Below are 21,593 nucleotides of genomic sequence, written 5' to 3' on the forward strand. Positions count from 1 at the left end.
CATATGACAGAAAAGGCGCAACATTTTCTGCTGGATCTAAAGAAAAGTTGATTATCTAAATAGAAATCATGATCATACAGAATACAAAAACAGAAGTCCTGGCTTGTAAGTGATTTTTCCAGTTTTTGATTACAGGACACATAACATAATAAATTAAGAAATGTAAGAAATGATAACTTTTATTGAGCATGGGTGCATTAAATTGATCATAATCTATCTATCTATCTATCTATCTATCATGTTAAAGTAAAATTGATTCGCTAGAATATTATAGTAATATTTCACAATTTGTTTATATTTTATTTTCAAACAAATAAATAAAGCCTTGGTAAAACATCATTGTAAAAACATTAACAAACAAATAAATTAATAAAACATATTGTACTGTCTTCATACATATCTGTAATGTCATAAATTCAAATAAAAAAAGGAGGAAAGAAAGAAACAGGATAATTGTCTTTGCTCTAGTGTAAAATGTGGTTTTGTGTGTGTGTGTGTGTGTGTGTGTGTGTGTGTGTGTGTGTGTCTTTCCCTCTCCTTTCATTCGCTCCCTCTGGGGGAGTGAGCAGGTGTCCAGTGACCCAGGAAGAGGGAGACACGGGTGAGCATGCGGTGAAGCGCATCCCTGGCTCAAATGTCCCCTGGAGACGGAGGACAAAATATCCCTCCTTTGTTAGCGGCCATCTCTCACTCACCCTCTCCTTTCCTTTTTCCCTCTCCCTTCTTCTCTGCTGCAGTGGAACACATTGTGCTCAGGTGTTTCTCCCGACCCCTTCTCCATTACAGGATATTAAGTCCAAAGAGCGAGAGCAGGCAATGCGACTGCACTCTATGCCGAGCCGAGAGTGTCTCTGTGCGAGCGTCTCTCAGTGTACTCTCTAATAGAGTTTAAGGGTGAACTTGGAAATGTGGGCCCACTATTGAGATCCTTTCACTAGAACCGTATCTGACAGTGCTACACACATCTCTTTCACTTCCACTCTCAGACTCGTGTTGACAAATCCCGCTTTTTCCCCAAATGGAATTAACCTCCATTGCGTTTGAAGTCAAAAGGCAGTGTCGCGAGGGCCGACGGCCTATCCGCGCAAACACAATCAAGCTCTGAGGCGACAAGCTGAAAAACCTTGAAAGCTACAAATGACTCCATCTTGAATTCAGTAGAGAGGGGAGTCAGGGAAAGAGGCCGAAAAAAGCCAAACAGCGTGTCAATCATTTGGACACACTTTCTTCCATGCTGATGCCATGCACATGTAAACAGGAAATCTTTTGGTATGGCTGGAGAAAGCTTTTTTCAACATTCACGTCAAGAGGCACGACTTGGAGTGAAATGGTAGCTGAAGTTAATACCAAAGATCTCGTAATGCAGAGAAGTGAAACAAACCAAGGAAAGAAAGAAAATGTTCTTTTTATTTTCTCACTAACACTGTCTGCAACTGGCTCTTGTTAGGACATAAGCCTCAGCAACTGTAGCATATGCCACGATTCAATGAGACAATTAAGAAAAAACCCACACGCACTTATGTTACATGTTAACAAAAAATAAAAAAATAAAGTCTAAACAAACCCTCTGTTCCAAAAACCTACTGATCTGTCCGACAGAGAAGGCATTTTAAGAAACATCACAGACTGTTACAAAAGATTACTGTTTATAACTTAATTATGCCGCAGTATACAATATCTTATTTCATAGGTATCCTTCAGAGTGAAGACAAGTTCAACACAAGTTGGGATAAATGATGGTCATAAATAAGTATATATTTTATTGTAACAATAATAATGTAGTTAATATTTCATGCAATAATAATAAAAGATAAAATAGTGAAATGAAAAATATTAGTTCTTTTTTTTTAGGGAATTAAAGTAACAGTGAAAGCAGTGGTTTGTGATTTACTTGGTAATAATTATATATATATAAAATTATTGTTTTATTAATACTATTATTTCAAATCATGCTTCTATAATGAAGCTTCTTCATTTAATATCTCCTGTTTTTCAAGACTTAGGCAATTCTGTTAACTAAGAAAAATGCTAACATCAACTCTCAGATACAACAGGACTTCACTTTCTTCTCTTATTTGTATTATTATTATATTTTTTATATCAATCTGAGATACGCACACATACAGCTTCTTTCACAAATATTAACGACATTAAGAAAAGTAAATCAAGAATCCGCAGAATATGCTCCCTAAGGATCAGTGCGTTCATTGCACTGGTCATCAGAGATATGAGCGTCACCCCACACATTCATCTCATAATGGAAGCAAATATAACAATCCTCCACACTCAGCACTTTGCTTTCCTTAATTAAGCCAAAAGGTGTTAATGAAAGTGATTAGATAAGGTCTTCTTAAAGGTTATTTGCACACAACACCTGTTAGTCTAAGGAATATTAATAAATGAGAATAGGTGACAGGAGAGTGTGTGTGCAGGGAAGATAATGAATGATTCAGCTCTTCATTTGCTTCATTTCCCCCCTTTCTTTCAAAATGGCTGTCCTTTAGCTCATTGTCAGCATCTTTAATTCTCAATTCATTTCATGAAAAAAAAAGTAGAGAGAAAAAGGGGGGGGGGGGATTTCATTCTCAATTGGACCTGAAAAGAACAACAAGAAACAAATCTTAGGGATTTTAGTGTGAATAAAAATATAATCACAAAAGCATGTGAGGGCGTGATGACATCTCCCCCCCGCCGAGGCCCCGCTCTGGGAGACTGGCAGCGGAAGTGTGGCGGTGAGGCCCAGAGGAAGCCTGTCACCTGAGCATTCTTTGAACCATCACAGCTGCTTTGTGGGAATGAACGACGGCACCAAAGAAAAAGAGGGAGAGAGAGGGAGAGGGAGAGGGAGAGGGAGAGGGAGAGGGAGAGGGAGAGGGAGAGAGATCGTCGCTTCCATCACTTCTCCAGGTTTCAAGCATGATCAAATTTGCACTTCAAACCGCTGGGGCCTGTTAACCAGCCATTGTGTGTGTTTGCTCATGCGAGGCGGAGCATTCCAACGATGGCTAGGTAAGGTCTCCTAGCGTCCGACACAAAGACAGACCTTTGATTGGGCCATTGGAGGGTCCCCTTAGGGCCGCAGAAGCAGTACGGATATAAAGAGAAAGAGTGCATGTGGATGTATTAACTTCATTCTACTAGTTATTGACTCTCAGGCAGTCGTGATAAAAGTCAAAAGAGTGTGATAATGGTAATATTGTGCAAGAGAGATGTGCATAGTAATTTCTTTCATAGGATGGGAAATCCATCTTAAGGTTTGGAACATAATTGCTGATATCTAGGCAGTTCAAACTGGTTTTTTGAACACCCACAAATTCCCCAAAAACAACTTGAGCACCTTAAGCTTCACTGGAAGCTTATTTGTTGTTGGTCCAAGACGGATAATGACCATCTCAGAACAGCTAGAATCCAGCAACCATGTTCCAACACAGCTATCAGCTTAAGCTTGATTTTCCAGCATGTTTTTTTTTTTCTTCTTCTGTTCGAGGTAGCTGAGCTAAAAGACTAAAAGGCTGTGTGTGGCCCTAGAGTGGCTCCACTCACCGTTCTCACTGTCTGATTTGTTCTCGTGCTCTGTGTCGGTCAGGGTCAGGGCTGAGTTCGAGCGGCTGGACAAGCAGGAGTTGCGGCCAGATTTCACACCCCTGCCCCAGAGGCGCATGGCACGTTCCGGTGACATCACCCCCTCGTTCTCAGTGTCCACATCTGAGCCTGCGCCAACGGAGTAGCCGCGGTGGGGGAGGCCCATCTCTGCACAGAAGGCCAAGCCACGGCGTGTGGCTGGTTCACATATTCCCAGCTGCCTCAGGTTAAAGTTCTGACCTGTAAAAGAAATGCAACAAACTAATTCAGCATGTGTCTATATACATGGTCAAATATAAACAATCTACAGGTGCCAAATATATACAAATTGGTACTGGTGAGTACATAAATTACAGTTATTTAGAAATTGAACCGTGCCGTTTTTAAGAATCACAACGCATGTGAGTTTTAATTCCTATGTCAGAGTGAGAGTTATTTTGTTTAAATTTCACATGTAAGCAAAGCAAATTAAAGAAAACATCAGTGTCCATTCTACATTTTTATCCATTTTTATATCCATGCAGTATGTATTGACACACACACACACACACACACACACACACACACACACACTCATTCTTCCATTCAAATGTTTGAAATACATTATATACATTTTATTCATTTGTAACAATAGAGTTATTCAGCCAGGAATTATTACAGTGATCAAAAGTGATTTATAATTATATGCTGGAATGTATTTCAAACAAATACTTTAATTTTAAAGGCAAAAATATTTTAAATGTTTCTTAAACACAGAATCGGCATATTAAAATAATTTCTGAAGACTCATGTGACAATGAAGACTGGAGTAATGGCTGCTAAAAATTCAGCTTTGCCAACACAAGAATTATTTAATTAATTTAAAATATACATATATAACAACTCAAAACAGAAATCAGTTATGTATAATTGTAATGTTACTTCACATGTTTTGTCTGATAAATGTAAATAAATGCAGCAATGGTGAGCATAAGAGACTTCCTTTAAAAACATTAAATAATCTTACTGACCTGACTTTTAAATGGTAGTGGGTGTATATGAAAATGAATAATACATACAAACAAAATTATATAAAAATAAATAATAGCTTTTGCACCCTGTCAGAATATTCATATTAATGTGTATTACCTATACACAATTGTATTTAAACACAATGCTACAAAGACAACACACACACACACACACACACACACACACACACACGCGTTTATAATGCAGCAACCGTTTCAAACACAGTAAGACACATTCCACATGCCCTATTTAAGCAGAGGAAACAATCAATCAAAGAGACACTAAAAAGAGCCCATTTAATGTTTTATTTTGAAGTCTGACTGCTGTTTTCTGCGATTATTTCTGCCATGTGCACTTATAGTATCAAGAGAATGACAAATAAACTAGAATTCTCTAATTCCCTGGACACTAGAAACTCCTTTCTAACACACACACACGCACGCACACACACACACATACGCACACAGCCACAGTCCACCGTAAGAATACGAGCATGAGAAAAGTGTGTTTTTTTTGTTCTCACTGGAGGGACTCGGGAAAGCCTAAAAGGGCTCAATATCACTCGCAGGCTGGACGTCATGGTAAGTGGTTCTCATTGTGAGTACGAGTGGTCTCTTTCACGTGTGTGTGTGTGGAGGGGGGAAGCTCAGGTATGCTTTGTTGGCCTGTCCTGTGGGGTGGGAAGAGCCCATAGAGTGTTGGTAAAACACAAGCTGACAGGTAAATGGGCCTTGCTGGCATCTGGGGAGCCATTTGGGGAGTGTCAAGCAATGAAAAGATCCACGGCTCCAAAGAAATGGGAAGAGAAAAGAAAAATAAAGCTGTAAATTGATACCGCAATCTATCTTTTTTTTATTTGGTTTCTCTTTTTTTTTTTTTTTTGCCATGGGAGATTGTATCAACTGACCCAAAAGCCAGACAGAAAGGAAAGCTTCTGTAAACAACTCACACACACACTATACGGAAGGCAAACTAACACCCCATGTGTGGAACAATGAGACTATCAAGTCTCATCAGACAGTCAAATATCTGCAGACTTAGCAGTCTGTTCCCCGAACACACACAATACACTGCACATGTGAGTCCTGATCGGTTTTTGGAACCACAATTATAAACCCAAGTTACCAGAATATCTCTCTCTGCTGAAGGACTATGATGTGTATTCCAGCTCAACTAAGGACAAAACGGAAAAGGAAGGGGGAAATAGAAATATAAGATAGAAAGAATTTCAACGAGGACAAAAATGTGGGCAAGTACAATCTCAAAAGGAAACAAGACAAACTTAAATTGAGACAAGCGTAGCACTTTCAGATATTAATCTCTACTTCAATGTTTTTATTTTATTTTTTTTCAAATGCAGATGCAAACGCTGGGCAGTCACTTGACAAATTGTTATCCTGTAGCATCACGCATGTTCCCTGGCAGCCCTAGTTGTGCTAAGTGAGCTTGAAAATGAGCTTGAAAAATATGGTTCACAGTGAGACTGATGATGTTTTCTCTGTGCACCTTCTACATGTATTTGGGAAGGGTGCAGATAAACGGCAGCAATTAGCCGTGAGAGGGAACACTGCGGCAACACGTCTAAACAGCCTTTTACACGCTCTTTAAAAATGTTTTAATGAACTGACTGCAGTCTCTTGGGCTGTGTCTCAAAGTCTCAAACTGAAGGAAAACTGCTACTGAAATGAAGCATTATTTATATCTGTGTCAAGCTGGCAGAGTTAGAATCTCAATTTATATCTGATTTTCTGTAATCAAAACTGTCATATAATTTATTGTAAGACTTAGTTTGCACAATGAAGGTGATAGAAAAAAAAACAGCTCTAGTATAGTGCTGTCTTCAGTTGTTGAATCATTAGATAATTTTGTAATTAAAATCAAATTACTTTAGCAGTGTAATGATTGAGCTTGAGGTTTGTGAATAGATGCCGTTTCAGACAGGCAGAAACACACACACACACACACACAGACTGTAAAAGAAAAAGTGGTACAGACTAGAAGATGTCTTCAGCGTGTTAGCAGTCAGACTGGTACATTTAGCACTTTAAATCTGGACGATGATTTCAGAAATGTCTCCAGGCTGTTAATATCGGACTTCAAAGGCAAGGTGAAAAAAAAAAAAAAAAAAAAAACTACACCTTGAAAGTCATATTCAAATATATATTTGAAAACACATATTAACAAAATGATTAGAAAATACATCTAAGAATTGAATTACATTGTTGATTTAAATATTAATATGTACAATTATTTTGAATTCTTACACTTGCATTCCATAAACAAACAAACTAAATTCATAAAACAACTAACAACCAAATAAATAAATGCAATAAATTAATAAATAAATGTAATAAAATAAAAGGTTACAAAGGGTGCCCTTGTTCCAGTGTAATTATACATTTAAATACTGAGGAATTTTAATTAACTACATGCACTTAACTATATGGTTAGGGTTTGTCTTAGAGTTACTTGCATGTAATTATTCATCTTGTATTGTTATTGTAATAGTAAGTACATGTAACGTGTAACAAGGGCACCTTAAGATAAAGTATTTCCAAAAAATAAAAATAAAAAAATAAAAAATAAAACTAAAATCAAAGCTATACAAATCAATCAATGAAAAAAATAAATAAAAACAAAACATAAAATAAACATCATTATATTTATAAAAAGATTATTTTACAGTCCATTAAATCGAAACTTTAAAATGTATCTTCACATTAGACAATGTGAAAGGACTTTCAACTTAGCAGCCACTCGGACTTATAATTCATTTCCTGTCTTTTTGTCTGGATCCAATGATTTCCAAACTCTGTATTCTGTAGAATTAGTCTGTGGAGCAGACTGCATTCCATGGAGGGAGCTTATCTGCCATGGTGATAGGTGTGTGCGGCCCCAAAAACACTGAGGCCTGAAAAACCGCAGTGCCAGAAGAAGAAAAAAAAAACGTCCTCACATTTACTGAGAACCATTTATATTGCGGAAATATATTGGTCTTTAAACGGATCATTTATTTAGTCGTTTGCAAGCAGATCCTCGTAAGTTTTAATGGTTATGACTCTTCAAATGACGCATAGTAACAAATGATTTCAAAATGTTTTTAAATGCATTTAAATGCATCAAAAAATAAACTAAATCAAATCAATTAAATGAGTTATGATTAATCAAATAAATCATGTTTACCTTGCAATAGATGAAAAGAATTCTAAAGCAGTTTATGAAATATACCTAATAACGTAAAAAAATAAATAAAAAAATAATAATAAAGTTTTCACATGTAATTGACTTATTATTTTAATCCAGAGAATTTCATGTTAAAACAATCACAGCAAAAAGCCGCATATTTTATTAGCTTGATGATAAAAAAGGAAAGAAATTAAAAAGAAAAGCATTGATCCCTTGCATTAACAGGAATTAATAAGGGCTATTAACTACAGAAATAATCGGGGTTCCACCGAAGTTCAATTAAAATCATATAAATTCCAAATTACCAATTAGTGTAGATGGAATTGTACAGGATAAGATAATTGAGCAATTACGGCTTTTCTGCTCAAATATTTATGAAGTGTTAATTTGAGTTTGAAAGCAATCAATGAACTGGTAATGACCTTTATGGAACTTTGTAATGGAACTGAACGGCAGCACTTCGCAGCAAGGCTACATTATTTCAGATCTCAGTAATTCCAATCTGCCATTGTTTTGTAATGGCTAATTACCAATTTCAGTTCGCCTGCCTGGTCCTTTCTACTCTGCAAATTAATTATCTAGGTAGCGCTGTTTGCAACGGTCTAAAGGCTAAAAATATATCACTTGGGAGGAATTAGTTTCATGACGAACGTGGTTGCATGCCAAGGTTAGGGCTTGAGACTGGGTTAGGTGACGTCTGCGGCAGGGTGATTATGGCGACAGTGCTGAAGACCGTGTTGAGGCCGAAGTGGAGTCTCTCAAGAGCTCAACGGTGTCTGCACTACATCTGTGAGCGCCTTTGCTCTCTCTCTCTCTCTCTCTCTCTCTGTGATAGAGTGGGCTACCCTGCATAATGGTTGGAGGCAGGCTGCTCCTTTACCCCCTGCTGTAATCTGGTGTCACTTCCTGTGCTTTCTAAAATAAACACACTCAACAGACAGAGCCTCTAGCACTCCAGTGACTGATAACAGCTAGGCTGACCTTCAGCTTAACACAAAACTTACGTTAAGGGCACACAAACATGTAACGCTAACCTCTATCGCAACACAGACAAGCACAACACCTAGGGAGAAAACATTTTACCCAAATCTACATTTGTGCTAAATCAACAGCAAAAAAAAAAAACTTACCTTTACCAGTGCGTAATTTGATGAAGCCTTACATGCAGAAGAACAAAAAGAAAACAACAAAGACTTCAATGGATGCGAGCGAGCTTATAAAAGCGCGGCTGTGCGAATGCTTGCGGACCCTCTGTGCTCGTAATTAGTAATAAAACTGTGGACGAGTAGGGCACATTGCAAACTTCAGAACAGCGCAATAATGCTGTTTATGTTTTTTATGGTGCCATTCATTATTGCCAATGGGGCACATGGGCATATGTTATAAGGGAAACTTCGGATCTGAAAATGAGATGCTGGGTCGAGGGGTTTGGATTGCGCTAATCAGAGGAAATGTTTTATTTCTTCGCTCTGTCGACTAGTCGATAAGTATCAGAGCAAGTTTGTGTGTGTAAATCTGTCTAATCTGTTTTGAATCTGCTTCATATTTCAGTCAAAAGTAAGTAAATGTTTTCTCAGAGAAAGCGTGTGGTCGTGCCAAACCAGACTTAATTTCCTCTTATTATGTGTAATTATGGTAGCATATCCCATATATTATTATTTGAATGCGATCCGTCCAAATGCGCATTCTTGTCGTATTTCTAGACATATGTTATTATTCTTTTTTTTGTGCACTTTAAAGCTGTATGACATGTGACCTCTAAACTGGATGAAGTCATAAAGGATTTCTGAGGTATGACAGGCGCAGGTGACTCACCTTGGCGGCTGTACTCATCTGCCTCTCGGTGGACCATCTCTTTGACGTGGCCTCCGTAGAGCAGGCGTGAGGAGTCGTGGTCGAAGGCCTTGAGTGTCTCGCTGGAGCTGTAGGACTTCTGGGTGGGCACGCGGCAGTCCTCGCTGTCGCCGGATGAGCCCGTGTAGCGGCGCTCTTTCTCTCTCCTGCTCTTGGTCAGTGAGCAGTACGGCCTGCGTTCTTTCACATCCATCCTGCCCGCATGACGCGGTGAAACGCAATGTGGCAACCAATTAGAGCGCTCGCTCACCTCAGGCTCCGCCCGAACGTGTGCTTACTGTTGTTTACCTGGAGAGCAAAAGAAGGGGCACATAGGGATTGGAAGAGAGAGGGAGGGAGAAATGGAGAGAAAGAATTAAAAAAAAGTATAAACTAGCGGTCACACAGCACTAAGCTGTACCCTTAATCTTCCCAGGATTCACAAATCCTTTCCACCTTCTGGACTGTCAGGAGACGGCATGAGGACAGCATCTTTCGTCAGACAGCGTGAGAGTGCTTCCCTCAGTCTGAGTTTATTCGCAACAGCACTTCCTGGAGATATTAAATGTAATGTATTGCAATGTTTCCTATACAATGTTTATGTGTTTATTTCATTCGTCTAGTTACAATGAAATGTATTACATTGTTTTAATTTTATTTATGTATGCATGTATGTGAACATGTACAAGATTAATAAACGAAAAAAATTGTAGTCTCTTATTCTCACCAAGGCTGCATTTATTTGTTAAAAATACAGCAAAAACATTGATACTGTCGTTTTTTTCAATTTGCAATTTTTATTATTATTATTATTATTATTAAATATATTACAATTAATCAAATATTCCTGTAACTTTCAGCACTGCTAACTCTAGTTTTCAGTATCTCATGATCAATGAAAAATTTTTATTTTATTTTTTATTATTTTCCTTCAGGATTCTTTGAAGGATAAACTTGCAAATGAACAGCATGTAAATATAAATGCCTTTATTGTAACTTGTTATGAATTTGAAGGTTTAAATAAAATTTTGAAAAAAAAAAAAAAACATACAAACATACAAACTGAGAACTTTAGTTTAAAAACATTGATATATATATATATATATATATATATATATATATATATATATATATATATATATATATATATATATATATATATATATATATATAGCATATAATTGTCTGTGTATAATTGTAACCAACAAAGGAAATATGATAGAAGGTGTTCTGTGCATTTACATTGCATTAATTTGTGAAACAGTCTTTTTAGATCTCATAATATATTATTTATTTTGCAATACCGCCTCGGCTGAATATCGGTTCCTGAAATACTGCAATAAAATCTTTGTGAATGTGAATAAGCTTTGAGCCGAGTGTGTGTAGTCCACATGTACAGTGTGCAAGTCTGTGTGTGTGTGTGTGTGTGTGTGTGGTTTGTTTTGGGAGTTGATAAGCTTTAGAGTCGTGCTGAGAGGTCAGAACGGGACACTTGGGGGAGGGTGGGGGTAGGGGTGGTGTCGGTTAATTGATGACTGCTCTTTGTCGGCCTGTAATACGCCAAGAGTTACTGATAACAACAATACAGCCATTAGAAGACCAAAATAAAACACCGGATCAGTACATCCAAAGCGGAAGGGACTGAGAGGAAAAAAAAACACCAACAACCTTTCATTAAACCCTGCCAGCAAGAATTAATAAAATCTACCTAAAACATCCTGGGAATCGATGAAGAAAAAAAATAAAGAAACCGACAGAAGAAAAAGAAAGAAAAAAACACATTAATGGGATATGGTGGAGTAATAAATGATGGTGAGGGCCCTGGGGTGCGTTTCAAATGTTTATTAGTCCAAAACCCTCTGCTTCTAATTCTGGGTCCAGATAATCGCTGTACTTTAATTTCTTTCTTGGCTGGCCCTCTTTTGGAGCCCTCCCAACATGCATGCTTTGCTTTTCATGCTCAAACATATTTTTTCACCCCTCCTCTTTCATCCACTCTCTCAGTGCTCTTGATTTTTTGTATGCGGTGCGCGTAGATGATTTAAAGAAGCTATCCTATATGGACGTGTTAGAGGACAGGCGATTCGAAGGGCCCTGAGATTGAGGTGTTTGGATGTTTAACCAGACAAAGATGTTTACTGGTCACTTCCACGTGTGACATTAATGTGTCAATTAGCAGAGACAGAAAGAAAGAGAAGGTTGAAAGGCAGAATAGAGGGGTAATTGTGATGTCTCTTAAGTGAGAAGGAGTGTTTGAGTGCGTGTGAGTGCTCTGTTGCTGACTGAAATGGCAGACCGTGTTCTGAGGTGCTTCCATCGCAGAGCACTTCTCTTATTGGTTTGTACAGAAAGTGGGAGTTAACATCTTTGATCTGGCATTAATGTTGTATAAGTTGACTTTTTTTTTCATATTTTCAGCAGTTATATGCTTCTGTTATGTGCCTGCAGATTTCATGTGAGCCTGATTCTCAAATAAAAGCATCTGTAGACACACACACACACACACACACACGATCTTGCTCTTCAGAGCAGAGACAAAGACTTTGGCTTGTCAGGCCCATATGCTGACGTCACTGCAGTATGAATTACATTGTTACCAGAAGTTCCACTTTTTATTGACCATTTATCTTCTCACCACCATTATAGCCAACAAACTTTTCCGAGATATTTATTAGAGCCTTTGGCACCTGGTGTGGGAATATATAAAAATATTCATTGTGCTGTTAAATATAGAATCAAACTTACGAAAAAAAAAGGAAAGTAAAACACTATGCACAAAATGATAAAAGACCAAATATATATTTTCTTATCAGCCGACTTAACAAAGAACATTTTTGTCTACGATGAATATGTGTGCCATAATTATCTGATTCCTCTCTGTCCTCATAAATGAATTAGGAGCCGCTGATCAACTGCATTATTGGTAATTAAATTCTTAATTAAAATTTTCTGCGGTTCAATGACTAGCACAAATCCTAAAATAGAAAAACACTGACATCACTAATATGGCAAACTGTTACAAGAGGTTCGTTGAGGTAATTTGATTATTGTATTGGCATGGGAGTCTGAGGGAAGAGAAAAAAACCTGAAGGATCGTTTACGTTTGCAGTCAGACAGAGTGAATATGTTAAATTATCAATGAGGATATATTAGTATGTCATGCTCCAATGCACGTATCAGCAGTGAAGTCCTGCACAAATCCGCCAGTATTAATACATATAAAAAATAATCATAAATTAAGGAGTCAACGGACAGTCCAAATTATTACAATGTAATTTATATAGAACAAAAGGATGGACTCTAATAAATTAAACAAGCAGTAGTTACATCATACATATATGGATGTCTAACACAGTGATGTTACGGTGGGGCAAAATTGATTTATGATAAAAAGCATTAATGATGGCTCACAGAAAAATCTGAAGAATCCACAGTCCTGTTTTGTATGTTAATATATAAAATCCTCCTCCACAAACAACGACAGCTACAACTGATGTGTCTCCTTTCATTGGTGCCCTTAATCTCTATGATTATTTAAACAAACACTGTGCGACAGTCCACAACTTCCTCTGCAACAGTTTTAAACATCCACCAGACTGTGAATCCCTTGCCTAAGAAACAGCCCTAATCAGTGTGCATATGTTTTTGTGTGTTTGTAGAATGAGTCACTCAGTGTTGAAAGAGTGCGTGTGTTTTGTGTCTGTGTGTGTGTGTGTGCTTGTCCGTGAGAGCGGATGCAGAAATCAAGTCAAGCGGAAAAGTAACACTTGGCTCAACAGGGGGGATTTCGACTTGAACCTGTTACAACCGACGATGAATTTGCAGTGTTTTCACATGTGCAAATGTGTGCATTTGTGCTTCTGTATGTTTGCACATGTCCCTGCTGGCTTCACAGGTGACCTCAGTCAGTGCCAGGTGACCCGTGTGTCTGTCCGTGTGTGTGTTTCTGTGTGTGTGAGTGTCATGCATGTGACCAAAGACAGTGTGAGGAGGAGGACGCGACACACAAGTATCACAGAAATATAGTGAGAATAATTGTAACACATAGCATATTGGCTGTAGTAACAGAAATACAGCCTTACATTTTTTTTTTTTAATTAAGGGTATTACCTATTTTCATAAAAAAAGAAATAGAAAACATATACACGACCAGACAAAAGTTATTAAACAGTGAGATTTGAAATGTTTTTTTTTTTTTGTGCTCACCAGGCATGCATTTATTTACATTTACATTTACATTACATTTAGTCATTTTGCAGAAGCTTTTATCCAAAGCAACTTATAATTTGGGGAATACATAAAGCAATTCTTCTAAAAGAGGAAAAACAGACACAGGAAGTGCTCATAATACCAAGTTTCAGACGTTTGTTCAAATAAGTACAAGCTAGAATAGAAACTATTAGTTATTCTAAATTTGATTTAGAGTACATTTGTATATTGCAAAGTAACAGTTTGTTGCTCAAAAAAAAAAAAAAAAACATTTATATACTGTACTGACTCCAAGCTTTTGAATGTAAAAAAATGTATAACGTTATAATGTATAATGTTATAAAAGCTTTTTATTTCAGATAAAAAAAATTGCAGATAAATCTTTATCACACACACACACACACACACACACACACACACAAATAAATAAATAAATACATAAAGATCCTTTGCTGTTCGAGCTAAGGAAACCAAAACTTGAAAAACTGTGGCTTTTGCACAACTTTAATTTTGAAAATTTCCTTTTCTTCTGTCTCAATGCACAGGTTAATATCCTTATCACAACAGCCAGAAAGAGAGAATGGAAAATAGAGAAATGATCAGCTAGAAAGCCAGCTAAATTACCGGCTGAGCACACTTGACGATGACTTCATTCAGAAGGTTAAAAAGCAACTGAAATGAACTGGAGAAAAAAATATATATTCCTTTTCCCTAACACTGCCAGAACTCCCATCATTCTTAACAGCTTGGAAACATCAGCTGGGCATTTCCACTTTATGAGAATTTCTTCTCTCCATCTTTCTTCTTTTTTTTTTTTTTTTGGCCGGTGGGAGGGTTGCAGGTTTATGTTTTGCCAGCTTGTATGATATGAAAGCTCAAAAAGCGAAGAAACACAAGCCAGACCGGCACAACTGTATCCAATATAAAACTTGAGGGTTCTGTATGAAAGAGAAGTGAGGAAGTGAGAGAAAGAAAAGAGAGAGAGATAAAGGGAAGGAGCCCTGTAAATTTGGATCAAAGGAAAGAAAAACTTTAGTGTTAGCTGCTGTCGAGATCTTTTGTTTCTCCCACAAATGCCATCATCAAAAAAGCAGCTTCTCCCTCCTGCCGTTAATCTTTTCTATGACTATTTGAATCAGTTAGATGAAAGGAGTGTGGAATTAAAGAAGAAGAAAGGGAGGAACGGACAGGAGACACTAAAAGAGGGAATGAATCAGGTTTGGATTGAAAGTGACCCACTTTCCAATAGCAAGGGATTACCTTCCTAAACACTACTGCTCTTTTTCTTTTTGTCTTGTTCATTCTTTCCTATTCCAAGACTCCTCTGTTGAGGAATTGTGTTGGGCTGAACTGAACACGACTAAAACTGCTCACTCGACCTCAGTCTCAAGGAAAAAGATTTCTCTTTCTTTGTCTCTTTCTTCACAGACTATAACTGCAACTAATGGAAAAGGGTGAGACACAAAGACCTACAATGTGAAGTTATGTTCACAAGTTTTCTATTATCTCCAGCAGCTGATTAAAAGTATGAAAAAATAACAGTGAAATATATTAATAAGGTCAGAGCCGTGATGGACATTTAGTACAGCTAATACTGTACAATCATAAATCACCATAGGTCTGGAGTTTGTGTTACTTACATTATATATAGCATTGCAAGTTGCTTTGGTCAAAATAACTATGAAGATAAACGTATATTAAATTAAACTAAACCCTTGATGCATGAATTATTAGATCACAAATTAAAAACATTTTTTAAATGTTATTTTATTAAAGTTATATTATGTTCTCATTATGCAAGAGTTGACTATAGTTAAGTAATATCAACTGAACAAGTCTACTTTTGTTCTGAAAATCAACATTATTGTGCGTGGTATATTAAATACATCAGTTAAATAATCAGCAACTTACATTTCAGATAATATTCCCAGTTATTTACACAAAGGAACAGCACTGGTGTTTCAATAAACACAGTGGACCTATTTGAGTATTTGAGGCTAAGTGTAACATGTTTAGGAACTTATGTGCCCCAAAATTGTGAGATTTTTTTTTTTAAGTGTTGATATGATTAATTAGACATGATGGTTAATTTAGGAGCAAATAAAATGTGTTGCACATTGTAATGGTGATGAGTATATAAGTATTTTAGTAAGACATTTGCATTAGTTTTTTTTAAAAAAGATTAGAAGCACCACAATTAATCAATTGTGTTATCTATTGCATGCACTGTATTTTTATTTTCTTTTTGAAGTTGTAAAACAACAATTTTTGTGAATGTTTTACAATAAAAGACAATTAAAATTTTTCTAGTTAAATATTTCATGTTTAATTCAATTTGTTACTTGCTGTTTCTTTGTAAAGGTTTGTGAAATTTGCCAGCAATTTCTTAGGGTTTTTTTTTCCCCACACCTTTTTTTTCTTAGTGCTGATACTACTGAACACACACTTAGAAGTTTAATTTAAAGTACAAATAGTGTAACTAAAGCTCTGTAAAAATGTACTTAACACACTCCAAGTGTGTCCCATCAGGTAAAGTGCGACACACAATCCACACCCACTTAAACACTTGAGCCAAATACGGTGTATATGTCACATACGTAGATAAGTGCAAATATCACAAGTGTGGGTATTAAGATAGGCCTGGGCATTTGTTTAGTTCCTTAATGGACTTTGGACTAAACACTATTTTTGAATGAATCATTTAAATGTACAATTCATTGATTCACTAATGAAGTCAGACATCTGCAGAAAGACACTATGTAACCTGCAGAAAAACTTGGTGCTTTACCATGTTCATCAGCCATTTTGAATTTGTATTTCTCACAAAGACACACACACATGCATGAAAAAAATAAATAAACGAGGCAGTCACAAAGAATAATAATGATCAAGGGTAAAAAGTCACTCATTCACATCTTGGTTGATTAAAATCGTTTTCTAAAGATGGATATCATGCATCAAAGGGTTAACAACAGAGCCCAGAGAATGTTACCCTAACATGGAGGGAGAGAGCAAAGTATTTAGAGAGACGGGTGTGTTAGTGTGTGTATAGTTCTAATAATTATCTCCATCAGCAAAGTGGTTTAACTGTGGGAGCAAGACATTCAGGCCACATGCTAATAATCTGCGATCTGTTAAGAGACAGACTCAACAGCTTGAGCTCATCAGACACACTCGCACTGAAAAGTTGGAAAGAAACACAGAAAGGAAGGGTGCGAAAGGCAGAGGGCGCGAAAGTGAGAGAGAGAGAGAGAGAGAAAGAGTGCAATAGCGTTTTTCACCCAGCAGAACACCCAGACACTGACAGTGAGGGCTGGTAAAATTGGAAACAGAGCAGCTATCGATGTGAGAAAAAAGGAAATGTATCAAGGTAGGTGGGGTGGGGGGATTTTTACAGGGGTTGACAGAGGGTCCTTATGGAATAGGAGGGTTCGAAGAGACTGAACATGGTGTGAAATTGAAACGTTTGGACGATGTTGCAGCCGAGCGGCCGCATCGCCAGCGCTACATAATCACCGGAACTGTGGCCGTACGGAGGGGAGCCCATCGAAGAAAAAGTAGCCAGAGACTTCATTTCCAGCTGGCCGGAATGAAAGCTCTGCTCACTGAAGAACGGTCAGAGATAATATGTGTAGGCCTGGTGGTATCAAAGCAGGATTTGACAGAACTTCTCAACACGGCGCGACTCTTCTTTCTCGTTCTTTTTTTGCCGTCGCCTCTGCCTGGAAGTACGAAAGGCATCATTAAAATGTTTCAGTTCAAATGATTGTCACTCTGCGATTTCAGATACATTCAAAAGCGGGCCACAGCTCCCTGCGTCACTACGCCACAGCACCCCTGTCTAGCGCTCCATCCTAAATGTGCAAGAATGACAGGAAGTTCAGGCCCATCTCTTTCCCTGAGAGAGAAGAAATGCAGAGGGATGAAAGAGTGTTTAGGCAGAGTGTGTGTGTGTGTGAGTGAGTATGTGGGAGGAAAAATAGAAAAGAATGAAGAGGGATGAGTGCGAGACGGAGAGAAAATGAAATAGAGCGCCAGTCTGTTAAACATCACTGATCACCCAATATAAACGACATCATTCCTCTCAACAAATCGCACCCAAATGCTTTCAGCTGGAAGTGTTTACCCTCTCCCCCGTATATACGTCTCTCTGTTCTCTGTGATTTATGCTGCCGTGTGGTGATTGGCTGTAGGTTTGAGCTGCCACGGTCAACAGGAAGCCACCCGGTTTCAAATTGGAATAAGCCCGTTCTCTAAACTTCGTCATTAGAAGTTCTAATTACGAACAGCCTTCAGTTAGACCACCGCTGACACATTTAAACGCACACACCTGGACGGAAAAACTGCAACGCGTCTGAATGTTAAAAACTCAATAAATGCGTCTAACCTCGAAACATTAGAATAGCTAAAGATGTGTAAAAAAAAAAAAAAAAAACAGGTAGCTCAGTGCGAGATTGCGTTGCTTTAACCTTGGTTGCCAGTGGTGACCATTTATGCCGATGGTTTGGAATCTACCAGATATTTTTTTCACTTGACAGAATCTTTTACATTAAACTAATGTCTCTATGTGAATGTCTATGACATGTCAGTCAGAATACGTGTGAATATAGGACAGCGGTGCTGAGTGCTAGCCGAAACTTGAGCCGGTGGCACAGGCCTCTAATAAATTAGCCCCGCTTCTCTTAATCTATGTCGGGTGTTTCAAGTGGGGCCCAGTTGTTTCCAGATGGCAGAGTTGTGTATGTGTGTGTGTAAATGGCGGTCAGTGGGTTTTAGTGAGGTTAGAGGGTGAGGATCTGATGGCAGCTGCACAAGAAAAAAAAAAAAAAAAAATGGCGTGACATTGATGGCTAATTCAGATGAAGACGAAACTGATCCGTTTACACAACAACATACAGCTGCGCAGTCACAGGCTCGATAACTGTTCACACCGTCACACTAAGAGCACAAAACACAGTCTGGAAAAGAGAGGGGGTGAGGTAGCAAGGCTATACTCATAAATTCCATATATTATTACACAGGCAATTTATCCTTAGTACAAATGGCACGTTACTTATAATTATGCAGTACTTTGTGTGAATGACTATTGCTCTTTTATTTGCTGTGCCTAAAAATAGTTTTGTCATTTTCTGTCTAATGAAGACATTCGGTTTTTCTTTGTGTTATATCAATTGAGTTTTATATTTCTTTATTTTTCACAATCTAATTTAATCATTGGAAAGGTTAAACATCCTACATTTAGTCTGAAAACATATTCACAGAAGGCATTTACATTTCATTTAAAGGGATAATTCACAGCAGAATAAAACTTTTATCATTGTTAACTCACCCTGACATCATTCCAAAACCACAAGACTTTGGAACACAAATAAATATGTTTGTAATGTTCTCTTAATAATTGAAAAAGAGACTAAGAGAGTAAAAGTATGAATCAATATGAATTCAGGTGCTTTAATCCTAGTTTTGGGTGTAATACCCCTTTAATATTTAATAAGTGTTTTATGTATTTATGTAAGCATTTATTTATTCATTCACTTTTTTTTTTGTATTTGAAATTATGTATTTTTAAATTCCAAAAATATTTCAAACAGAAGCATGTTAAGACAACATTTTATAATCCACATTTTTATGAATTAAAAGTTAATGGTATGGCTAGGGTTTATATAGCTCATATAGTGAGATGCTAAAAAAACACACATACAATGTGGATGTCTCCCAAGACCAGCAAATTCCAGGTATATTAACTTCCCCTCATTAACTTTCTATTTACAAACTTTCAATAAAAAAAGAGGAAATCCAAGACATTGTATCGTACACAAATATACAGCAAAGGCACAACCTATAAAACACAAATACATATGCACACAAGTCACTGAACATGTCTGACACGCAGAGGGAGCAATGAAACAGAACTTTGGCCCAGGAGCATCACTGAGCTTTTGGAAGCACTTGTCTCTCACTCCCTCCTCTCATTTAGCGGTGGCATAACCCAGTCATCTCTGACACATCAGCCAATCTGTTAAATGAGAAAGCCATCATTTGAGAGAGAGCGAGAGAGCCTGAGAGAGAGAGCAAGAGAGAGAGAGAGAGATTCATCTGGTGAATCTTTTAAGAGGAGTTCCAGTAAAGCTCCATATGGCACAGAGCAGCAACAGCAGGCAGCCAGGGAGGGGAGGGAGACAGAGAGAGAGAAATGGCTATAGAGAGAGATGCAGAAAAAAAAAAACACATGCAGTGAGACAGCAAATCACACTGTAGTCTCCTTGATAAAGTCACAGAAAGTCAGCTCAAAGAGTGTCATGTCTACTTGTCTTGACATCAAAAACAGCGATACACTCAACAGCGAAAGGCATCCATCTACGACCTGTTTATGCAGAAACACAGCACCTATGGATGCAAAAAACGTGAACTTCTCCAGGTCTCTTCCACTGTGTCTCTGCTGCGTCGCTGTGAAACACTCGCTCCTTGATTTACGCCATCCCTCAATGGTCGTCTGACCTGATAACCTGCCTCTTATCTGAGCAGAGCAATGAGGTCATAATTACACAAAGAGAGAGTATTAATCCCACCCAAGAGAGCAGGAGGATTAATGCCCTGATACAGGCTCCTGTTATCGGCCACGGAGAAAGAGTGTGAGAGATGGAGAGAGAGAGAGAAAGAGCCCTGCAGGAGAGAGGAGCAGGGCAGCACATTGACAGCTCCCACTATACGAGGGAGGTCGGGTAATTTAATAAGCCACTCAGGAAACAATAGGGAGGATGATCAGCACGCCGGGAGCTGCTTCGTCGGAGCTCAGAGAGTGAGAGCCAGAGGAGCCATCCAGCTGTTTTAGCCATCATACACACACTCGCATAGCTAATTAAATCATTAAAGACTTTGTAGCATGCTTGCACTGAATGCACAGCAATATATACATCTTTATAATTATATATATATATATATATATATATATATATATATATATATATATATATATATATATATATATAAATGTAAACTACATCTGTTACAAAATTACAAAAATGAAAAAAAAAAAAAAAAAAAAAAAAGCATTCCAATTAAAAAAGGCTGTATTTGCAACTAAATAATGAACAGATTCCATATAAAGAACAGGGATCAGAAAAGGAGATTTGAGTTATGAATATTTGCCTTCAAATTAGAATCCGGGCTGAGGCAGCAGAGGATGGTGATGCACGGCTCTATCATCTGTATTTCTGAAAGTATTTTCTTTCCTCTTGGGAAAGTGATCAGAAGAATTAACTTCAGTTTTATTATTAGTATTAGATTAGAACAGAGTAAGACTCTAAGTTCAAATGTAAAAAAATGTAATAATAAATTCAAATGTACATCACACTCTCAAAGACATAAAAGGGAAATTATCTAGGCATAAGCCATGTGCCAAGATTCATTGCTACGTTGTGGTAAAATCTCACAGGTAAAATTTCAACTAGCGAATGCAATTAAATAAAGTTTCATGAAGACGCAGGAGTGATCATATCATACCCTAAGATAAAAGGTAAAAATACTGCATCAGCTGATGGTAGCAGTCAAACTTCTTTACAATTCCACAGTTGTAGCTGGTACTGCATAACTCTTCAAACTTTAACTTTGAAGTATAAGGTAGATATGCTCCAAGGATTTAGAGAGGGCAACAATCGATCTGAGAGCAAAGTATCAAATCAAGACCTCTTGAGCTATTATATAAATAACAACTGTGGAGCAGTTAGCAATAACAGAAAATTAATTTTCTTTTCATCTTGTTTTGTGTACTA

At 37.5% G+C, this 21,593-nt stretch overlaps 1 protein-coding gene across 1 annotated transcript in view; it reads right to left on the bottom strand.

Moving 5' to 3' along the window:
- tenm3 (teneurin transmembrane protein 3) overlaps positions 1-21,593 on the bottom strand; it is a 265,306-nt gene that overhangs the window by 191,390 nt on the left and 52,323 nt on the right. Inside the window, exons 2-3 of the mRNA XM_026260629.1 lie at positions 9,595-9,921; positions 3,544-3,822 (exon numbers count right to left, since the gene is read on the bottom strand). Coding sequence (XP_026116414.1) covers positions 3,544-3,822; positions 9,595-9,826 — 511 coding nt within the window. The 5' untranslated portion in view covers positions 9,827-9,921. The remainder of the gene's footprint in view (positions 1-3,543; positions 3,823-9,594; positions 9,922-21,593) is intronic.

Source organism: Carassius auratus, unplaced genomic scaffold (assembly GCF_003368295.1).
Source record: "Carassius auratus strain Wakin unplaced genomic scaffold, ASM336829v1 scaf_tig00215565, whole genome shotgun sequence".
Lineage (NCBI taxonomy): Eukaryota > Metazoa > Chordata > Actinopteri > Cypriniformes > Cyprinidae > Carassius > Carassius auratus.